The sequence below is a fragment of the Lactuca virosa genome, chromosome 2, assembly GCF_052849685.1.
Source record: "Lactuca virosa cultivar CGN04683 chromosome 2, Lactuca_virosa_CGN04683_v6, whole genome shotgun sequence".
Taxonomy (NCBI): domain Eukaryota; kingdom Viridiplantae; phylum Streptophyta; class Magnoliopsida; order Asterales; family Asteraceae; genus Lactuca; species Lactuca virosa.
The window spans coordinates 249,854,982-249,865,578 of NC_136427.1; the positions used below are offsets into that span (position 1 = coordinate 249,854,982).

At 38.8% G+C, this 10,597-nt stretch overlaps 1 protein-coding gene across 1 annotated transcript; it reads left to right on the forward strand.

Moving 5' to 3' along the window:
- Positions 1-6,550: 6,550 nt before the first annotated feature.
- On the forward strand, positions 6,551-10,171 carry LOC145158396 (uncharacterized). The gene is made up of 3 exons (XM_079077301.1): positions 6,551-7,033; positions 7,235-7,620; positions 10,084-10,171. Exons 1-3 carry the CDS (start codon positions 6,551-6,553, stop codon positions 10,169-10,171), a joined length of 957 nt encoding a protein of 318 aa, XP_078933427.1.
- The last annotated feature ends 426 nt before the right edge of the window (positions 10,172-10,597 follow it).

Below are 10,597 nucleotides of genomic sequence, written 5' to 3' on the forward strand. Positions count from 1 at the left end.
TAATGAGGGATGAAATATAATATAGATGAATATTGGCAGCTGCGCCATAACCCTTAGGTGTTTTTGATTTACGTGTTCACCAGTTGTAATCTAAATATCCCGGCAGCTGCGCCTATTGGATAATATTGGCACCTGTACCTAATAGATACAACATAATCTTGGCAGCTGCGCCTAAAGGATAATATTGGCAGCTGCGCCTAGTAGATGATATTGGCAGCTGTGCCTGGTTGAGAACAACACAATCCTGGCAGCTGCGCCTAAAGGATAATATTGATAGTTGTTCCTAATAGAGAACGTTGGTAGCTATGGATTTAGTACTGTATAGATTTATGTTGGTAGCTATGAATTTAGTACTGTATTGATGTACGTTGGTAGCTATGGATTTAGTACCGTATAGATGAACCTTGGCAGCTATGGACTTAGTGCTTTTTGTATAAATCTTGGGCAGTGATGGACTCCGTGCCTATTCTTTTGGTTACCTTGGCAGCTATGGACTTAGTGTCTGTTGTATAAATCTTGGGCAGCGATGGACTTTGTGCCTATTCCTTAGGAATGAAGGATAGATGATTCTTAGGGTAGATCCTTAAGATTAAAGAAGATAATGGGGATGGGTAATTGGGTTGATTGTTTGATGATTAAATATAATAATTATATTATTGTGGGTTGAAAACCCTATATGCTCACCAGGCCCAAGCCTGACCCACTCAGTTTTTCTTTGTATTACAGGTAGTGGCACCAGAGCATAAGTTGGATGACTTATCAAGATATTTTGGATTATAGATCAATAGTTGTAAATAACTTTTGTAAGGTCTATTTTGTACTGTTTATGCTTTTGGTCTGTATCGGAACATGACATCCCGAGATTTTGTTATTTAAATGAAAATACGTTTCTTTTAAGAAATGTTTTGATAAATTCTTATCATATTTTGTTTTGGGAACAAATTCCGCAACTCTTTTAATCAAATGATTACTCTGATTTTATAAAACAAAGCATAAACAAATCGGTCTTTTCTGGCCGTGAAATTGAGGATGTCACACACATTGACCCTGTTGACTTTCTAAACTTTTGTGTTCACTCCCATCCACCGAGAGTTGTCACCCCTAAACTTTGTAAAATTTAATTTTGAACACATCGACTTTGAACTTTGTAAAATGTCACTTTGACCCATTGACTATCTAAACTGTTGTCTTTACCTCCATAATATATATAATCTGATTTTCTTTAATAATTTTTCGCCATTAACTTAAAAAAACAATTTTTTTACGTGTTCATTCTATGTATGTGGCTGTATAAATTCGATGTGGTTAACGTTTCGACGTAAATTTATAACTTTCGTTAGTTATCCACCGACAGTTACCACCCTCAACTTTGTAAAATGTCACTTTGAACCCATCTACTTTGAAGTTTGTAAATTGTCACTTTGACCTCCTTGAATTTCTAAATTGTCGTGTTTACCCTGTAATATATATATATATAATCTGTTTTTTCTTAATAACTTTTGTTGAGTATTATGTATTGCGTCATTGGGCCTGTTTATTTAGTCCGTTTGTATAAACGAGTTGGGCCTGTCCACTCGTAGTTATTTCTAGGGTTAGAGTATATAAGATGCATGCATGCATCGTATTTTAGTTAACTCTGATATTATCTTTTTAACCCTATTAACGCCTCTACAGAAGTAATTCTTCAATGAGTTCTTCTGAGGCGTGACTGTTAATCATTCAGCACCAGTTTGATCAATATCGTGTTCTTGTTACTTATCTGTTTGAATCTTTTCAATCTTAAGATTTTATCTTCAACAATTGGTATCAGAGCAGGAGACTGTGTAATCCATACGTATCTCTTCTGTTTATAGAGTTTTAGGGTTTCCGGTAATATTAGGATCTAACTCAGTTGTCTTCTTTGTCATTCTGACGGCTCAAAGAGATCTTAATATTACCCTATAAACAATCTTTGTTTACACGTATGATTCATTACAGATATCAAAAGTTTATTCACCATGCAGAACGATGATTCAAACATCAACTCCTTGAATATCTCAAGCAGCATTGGATCAACAACCAGAATCCCGATTCTTTTTCCTCACGAATATGAAGTCTGGGCGATGCACTTTGAAGATTATGTTCTGGGCTCAGAAGATAATGGTTATCTTATTTGGGAGGCAATCACTCTAGTTCCGTTTGTGCACACAGAGACCAAGAGAAAAATTAAAACCCAGAGAGAATACAACCAACTGCTCCTTGATGTGAAGGACGTGCCTCAAGACGAGAAAGACAAACTCATGAGCAATATTAAAGCAATGAGAATCATCAGATTCACTTTGCAAGCAGATACTTTCCCTCTCGTGAGCTCTTGTGACACAGCGAAGGCCATTTGGGATAGGTTGAGAGAGCTCTACTCCACAGACGCAGATCTAGAGCATTCGACTCAAACGCTCTTGCTATCCGAGTTTGGCGAATTCATTCAAAAGCCTGAAGAAACACTGATTGTCACGTTCAATCGATATAATCATCTTCTCAATAAAATGATGAAGCATGGAATAGGACGTAAACTGGTTGAGGAAAAGGTCACATTCATGAACGGACTGCGATCAGAGTGGAAGGCAGTGGTGTCAACTGTTAAAGCGCATGGACAGTTCAAGAACTATACTCTTGCGAAGCTTGTGGGTAATCTGATGGCACGAGAGAGTGAAGTGACGAAAGAAGCATAGGTGGTTTCTGGAATGGGGTCTTTAGCCTTGGTTGCGAAAGATAAGACAATGACTAATGACAGATCTGGATTAGATCACTCTGAGCACGAGCTCTCAAACGAAGATTTCGCTTTAATGGTGTCAAACCCTAAGCGATTTGCTAGAAAGAAGTTTCCCTGAAGTAAAAACAGAAATTGGCAGGGAAGCTATAGCTCGGAGAAAGTGAAAGAAGAGAATAGGAGTGGTTCTCAGAAAGAGGAAGAGAAGAAGGAGAAAAAGTTGGTTGGTGACTCCGGATATGATTGTAACTATTGTCACGGCAAAAACCATCTTGCCAAAGAGTGTATGTTGCGAAGGAAGAATGAGAAGAATGAAGGAGAGGATGAGGTAGCTTACCATCTGAGAAAGCTGGAGGAGATCAAGAGGAAGAAAGCTAATGATAACTCTATGCCTGTGTTAATTATGCAGGAAAATGTAACTGAAGACGAGTTTGGAGGAGTGGAAATATGGTCGACAGATTCAGAAGATGACGAAGTTCGCAAGCCCACACATGGAAGGGCGTTCGTAGCGAAAGAAACAAGTTTGCAATTCTCAGGAAGATGTTTGATGGTAACTGGTGAAGATTCGCAGATGCAGGAGAGTGCTAGTGGAAGTGAGAGAAGTGATGATAGCTGTTTTGCCGCACGACCTGTTCCAGAACAAATCAATGAGTGAGAACAGCTGATCAATAAGGTACATTCCATTCTCGAGTCTCTTAATATTCCTGTATCTTGATATGAAACTGAGTTAAGCGACTTAAAATTCACCTTTTCAAGTATAAGCGATAGTCTAAAGTGAACCCGGTTGACAAACTCTAACCTGACTGATCACTTGAGCAGGGCTACATCCAAGAGTGATGAGAGGCGTATGTGGATTCAGAAGATCGAGTTGGATTTGTCTAAGTCTAGAGATGAGTCTATTTATTTGCAAAGAGATAATCTTATGCTTTTGAAACAGCGCAACATTTTTTGTTTAATTGCAAAACGGATTTACTTTAATATCACTCAATTGCACCTTGATTGTGAAATTTGTAAGAAAATCCACAAAATGATTTTGCCATTTCTCGAATTAAAGGAAGATGAAATAGACGCAGACTGCTACAAATGCGAATCCATCATTTCATCTGAAGAAACTTCTTATGCGTATAAATATGGACTTGAACGAATCGAAAATTACATTAAGTCCAAGGACCATAAAAATATGTTGAAACAAATCTTGGATGAGAATGATAAAAAGTAGATTAAATCTGATACTGTACAGATATTTGACTTATTGAATGCCAAGTTGAGTTCAGAAAATAAATTGAATGTTGAAAATACTTCTGAATTCGATGAGGATAGTGATATGAGTGAGATCTACGTAGAGGATGAGGGTGACTGTTCGGAATTCGTTAAAAACGAACCTCAACCTGCGAAAGCTCTTATTTCTGAAAATTCAGTTGAGTTCGCAAGAATTTCTCAAAATAAACCAAAACTTTTGAAAGAAAAAGCAACTGTTTTTCCAATGGTCCAAACTACTCCAAATCAAGTTTTTAAAGTTAATGGAGTAATTGAAACTCAAACTGTCGAATTAAAGTCCATTGTCGACAGATAACAAGGACGGTTACGATGAGTTCTTCTGGTCAGCCCCAATAGATAATGCTGATGAAACTGTTGGCTTATCTGAAAGGAACTCATGGAAAGCGAAGGGAAGATACGTGGATAAACCCATAAACAATCGCTCAACATTTGAAAAAGGTAGCCCAAGTGGTACCAAAGAAGTTCGCAGTGAATCCAAACCAGTGAAGAGCGAGTCTGGTGTGGCAAAACCAAAAAAAAAATGTGAATATTCACAAGTCGTCTAAGCAACTTGCAGATCAAAAACGACAAAGAAATGAGAGATATAAAAGAAATCTCAATGAAAGGAAGCAATTTTGGCAATCCCAAAATTATGGCTATGTTCGCAACGAGTTTAATCACAATGCGAACGTACCTTCGCAGGTAAATCTCAGTCAATGTTTGCATTGCTGCTCTCTCGGTCCAAGGGACTCTCAGCAAAAGGGGACTCCAAAACCCTTCTTCACAAAGAAACCAATGGAGATACCAAAGCCTTATCACTCTCAATCCACGAAGTCTACACCCGATGATATCAAAGGCATGGAAAAACTAGTTTCAGAGCCGAAAGTTCCAACCAAGACCGCGAATCTTAACCCTAAGAAAACTGAAAAGAAGTCCGTTAAGAATCAAGCTAACACCAAGCACAAATCTTTTGATTCTAAAGAAACGAACTTAAAATATAACAAAATCAAAGTTTTTACCATCAAACGAAAAGATAAAACCACTCTCATTAAACGAACATATATGGTAGATCTTGACATTACTTTTTCTTCTTCTGTGAAAGGCTCACAAGGACCCAAGAAACTTTGGGTTCCTAAATCTGCTTGATTTTTGCAGGTAATTCGTGACGAACAATTCGACACTAAATGGTACATTGACAGTGGTTGTTCGCATCACATGACAGGAAGGAAGGAGGAGCTACGAGAGTTCATGGCCCTTAACGATGGTGGTAATGTAAAGTATGGGAATAATTCTTTTGGAAGAATAAAAGGCTATGGAATGATAACGAATGGAGACTTCTCAATTCGCAAAGTGGCTTACGTTGAAGGATTACAGCACAACCTTGTTAGTGTCTCGCAATTGGTTGTGGGGACCAGATTGAAGGTGTCATTTGACGACGAAGGATCAGAAATCATTGACAAGAAAACCAAGTCTGTTCTTCTGAAATCACAAAGAAAGGGTGAGATGTATTCGTTAAATCTAAATCCAATACGAGGGAAGCCAGCCATTTGCCTGCTTACAAAAGCTCACTCAGATGAAAGCTGATTATGGCATAGGCGTCTTTCGCACCTAAACTTCAAAGACATCAACAAGCTAGTTCGTGGTAATCATGTGCGGGGACTTCCTCTATTGAAATTCGACAAGGATCATTTGTGTGCGGCCTGTGAGATGGGAAAGCAAAGTAGAAAAAGTCATCCAACTATCGTGAACACGAAAGTCATCGAACCTTTGGAACTACTACACATGGACCTGTGTGGACCTTCTGCTATTGAAAGCGTTTGTGGTAGTAAGTATATTATAGTAATTGTAGATGATTTTTCTCGTTTCACTTGGGTGTTCTTTCTTAGACAGAAATCTGAAGCAACGCCAAAGCTCAAAGATTTCATCAAGCAAATTGAGCTTCAACTGCGAAAGCTGGTTCGCAACGTTCGCAGCGACAACGGGCTAGAATTCAAAAACCAAGCGTTTGAAGAATTTCTTGCTGAAAAGGGAGTCACACACAACTTCTCTGCTCCCTACACTCCACAGCAGAATGGTGTAGTTGAAAGACGAAACTGTTCCTTATGTGAAGCTGAACGAACCATGCTAACGTTCGCATGTCTGCCACTCTACTTCTGGGCAGATGCTATCACTACCGCTTGCTTTACCCAAAACAGATCCATCTTGAATAAGCGATTTTCTATTACTCCATATGAAATTTTAAATAATCGCAAACCTAATGTCAAGTTTTTCCACGTTTTTGGTTCCAGGTGTTTCATCTTCAACTCTAAGGAACAACGAAACAAGTTCGATGCGAAAGCTGACGAAGGAATATTCTTAGGGTATTCACTGACCTCTAAGGCATATAGGGTTCTCAACAAACGATCAAAGAAAATCGAAGAAACCTATTATGTCACATTTGATGACAACTATCTGAAGAGGATTCAGTCAAACGAAAGTCAAATACAGTAAATCTTTCCTAAGTCCAGTCCTGTCGTTACTCCCATTTCCAACCTATATGAGGAATTCATGTTATTATTTGATGAACCTGAGAAAGCCATCACATCTGAAGCCAAGGCAGCTGATAACAAAGTAGACGAACTTAAGAAGATCATTGATGATGCTACGAAAGACATGCCACAACCGCCACCCACTGCGAACATCCCTCAAGACACGAACACTACTTTCCAGGGGGTGGATGCCACACCTCAAAGCACAAATACTCCACTGCAGGGGGAGGGTTTCGCTTCACCTATTCCATCTGAGCCTCCTTCTGATGGAGATTGTTCACCTCCTTCAGTAACTCATGAACCTCCGTTCGCAAGCGATAATTCGATTCCTGAAGTTAAAGAGTTCACATCATTCGAGGGGGAGAATAAGGAAGCGAATGATGATTCGGACACTCAATCCGTTCAATCAGAATTTGAGGAAATTAATGCTGAACTAAATCTATCCTTTGATCCCAATTATCCTCCTATGACCAAATGGACCAGAGATCACCCAAAAGCTCAAGTCAGTGGTGAATCTTCTACCGGTGTTCTTATCCAATCCCAACTAAAAGCGAAGCAAACTGCATTATTTTCTAAAGTAGAATTTTGTATGTTTAATTCGTTTGTATCCAAGATAGAGCCCAAAATCGTCGACACTGCTCTTGATCACTCTGATTGGGTGCAAGCAATGCAAGATGAACTCCATGAGTTTGAACGTAACAAGGTTTGGAGATTAATTCCAACTCCACCAGATGCATCAGCTGTTGGTTTGAAATGGGTATTTCGCAACAAAATGGATAAAGAAGGGAACGTGATAAGGAACAAAGTAAGACTTGTGGTCAAAGGTTATTGCCAGGAAGAAGGAATTGACTACGAAGAGGCCTTCGCACCGGTTGCAAGGTTGGAATCCGTTCGCATCTTCTTGGCATATGCGGCACATAAGAACCTGGAGGTTTTTCAAATGGATCTGAAGTGTGCGTTCCTAAATGGCGAACTGGAAGAGATTGTTTACATGGAGCAACCACCAGGCTTCGTGAATGAAAAGTTTCCCAACCACTACTATATTCTTGACAAGGCAGTCTATGATCTAAAGCAAGCTCCAAGAGCCTGGTATGAAACATTAACTCGTTTTCTTAAAATGTCCAAATTCAAACAAGGTTCGGTTGACCCAACCTTCTTTCGCAAGAAAGAGGGTGACCACTTAATGATAGTCTAAATCTATGTTGATGGCATCATCTTCGGATCTACTAATCCCAGCCTAACAGGTGAGTTCCGGAAGTTGATGGAAACTAAATTTGAGATGAGCTCAATGGGTCCAATTAACTTTTTCCTTGGATTAAACATTAGACAGGGACAGGAGGAAATTTTTATAAATCAGGAAACTTACATGAAGACCTTACTCGCTAAGTTTGGAATGGTGGGAGACTCAAAGACGAAGGTTCCAATCATTCCGAACGAAACTGACTCCTTCGTTGGATAAACCTGCTGCAGATATGACCCTTTATCATCAGATGATAGGTTCACTTATGTATCTAACAGCTAGCAGACCAGATATTATGTTTTCAGTTTGTTATTGTGCCAGGTTCCAAGCCAACCCACGCGAACCTCATATGGTTGCAGTCAAGAATATCTTTAGGTATCTGAAACGAACGTCATCTCTTGGAATATGGTATCTTGCGAACTCAGGGTTTTTCGTGCAAGCATTCTCAGATGCTGACTTAGGGGGATGCGGATTAGATAGAAAAAGCACAACTGGTGGATGCCAATTTCTTCATGGCAAACTAATGAGTTGGCAATCAAAGAAACAAACATGTGTTTCGTTGTGAACAACTGAGGCTGAATATATAGCTGCATCTTCGTGCACATCCCAGGTCATTTGGATTCAAAGCCAGCTTCGCGACTATGGATTAAGTATGAAAAGAATCCCTCTTTACTGTGACTCCGAAAGTGTAATTCACATTTGTCACAACCCAGTGCAACACTCAAAGACGAAACATATAACACTGAGGTATCACTTCATAAAAGATCATGTGGAAGATGGCAACGTCGAGATACATTTCGTTAGATCCGCTGATCAGTTAGCTGACATATTCACCAAGGCCCTACCTGAAACAAACTTTAATAGAATACTTCAAGGGCTTGGAATGATGGAAGCTGATTCTGTACCAAAACCACTTTTGCACTCGTAAAGTTTCACTGCGAATCGGTGCGAACGTTCGCAGTGACTCACAATCAACTGTTCATTTGCAGTCGTATTTATGGATGCGAATCGGTGCGAACGCTCGCAGTAGTTCGCAGAACACTGTTCATTCGTGGTTTGGTTTTTCATATATCCTTTTGTACTTTTTGTATATTATTGCTGTTTTTTTTCTTTTTGTATACTTTCTGTTTCTATTTCTTTTTAGAAATTTCTCAAAAACCAAAAATATTTTATTTGTTTCCGTTTTATTGCTTTTCAGAAAAATAAAATTACAAAAATATTTTTATCTTGTGTTTATTTTCTTATTTTTTTCTTTTCACAAAACTCAAAATTCCAAAATTAATAAATTCACACCAAGATCATGGAATAAGATGTTCGCAATATCTATCAATTCGTGTGATGGGGCAGGTATAACTCTCTTTACTTATGTATTAGCTAAGTGTCCCTAGAAGCATGTTGTTGCATGTTTTCCTAAGCCTCAAGGACTCGAATGTGAAGCCTTAATGAATTGGTACTACCAATCAGTTCTTCCAAATCAGGCTGCTAATTCACATCAGTAATGAGCTACCTTACTCTTCTCACATTGAGTTAAGAGTTATCTGCATGGTCACTTTCTCATTGCAGAGGTACTTTCGCTTTCTAATAACCAACTTCACATTTCTCCATCACTCTCGCATTCATACTTGTAACCCTTGAGACTCTCAGATATTACCACTGAGGTTTATGGTTACACAAAATCTGTGTTCATGATCTTAGTTTCGTAAACCACGAAGTAAGTGAAACCCAAAATTCAATACATTTCATGAATTGACGGTGAACAATTAAACGTTCTAGTATATTCACCAAGGAAATGACGAAAGTCCACTTTTGTGGTCTGTACCAAGAAATCTCTTTTCTTTTGTGTGATCCTAATGAAACATTCTAATCCCAAGATGTTTCTTCCGAATGGATCCAGTTTTTTTTTTTTTTGAGATTTCAAATATTCTCCAAGTCACTAAAACTATTTCAAACCTACTCGTTCAACTGACTACACTGGTCACACGAGTACTTCTTCCAACTTTCGCACTTATGTCAAGTTCGTAGTTTGGTAGAAGACTGAACCACCCTTTATAAGTGGTATCAAAAGAAGCCTTTCAATGTTTCTCATAAAACATTTGATCGTTATTCAACGGGAAACCACACAGACACTTCTTAGTCTCTCTTGACTTTGAAGGACGAGATCAATGCCCGAGATCCACAGTTTCATGTCTTTATTTAGGCATCACTAAATCCAACAGAAATGTCTAGATTTATATCTTTATCTTTGACACTCTTTCACGAAGATCCTTGTGATTTTCAAAAAGTCTGGCTAGTGGTTACTAATGGTATTTCAGGTTCGCATTTGTATCCATGTTCATTGAACTAAACTATCGTGCCATATTGATTCACAATACTACTCCACTGCGAAAGGGGATAGGCTGACGCGGCATATCTTAAGAGATAAGAATTCAAATGGGCGCATTAATTTGAATTGACAACTACTTTATCGCCGCGTGACGCACGGGTCTGACACCTCTACAGTTGTCAAGTCGCGCTTTTTCAGGCGACGTTTTAATGACCGATGCAATCTCTCTACTGATTTTCCTCCCATATCGAATCGTATATAAAGATTTTGACGGTTCTATATCTCATTATCACTTTCAAAAATCTCTAAACGATCAAAAAGCTCTCAACTTTTCATCTTCTTCTTCAAGCTTCATCAATGGCGGCATCATCTAGAAACGCATCTGTTCAAGATCAAACTGTTCACTCGACACTTCTTGCTATCAAGCAACACCAAAACCTCATCATCGATTTGGACCCAGTTAAGTATGATCCTTTCCTGCTACGTCTCATCGAGTGCCTAAA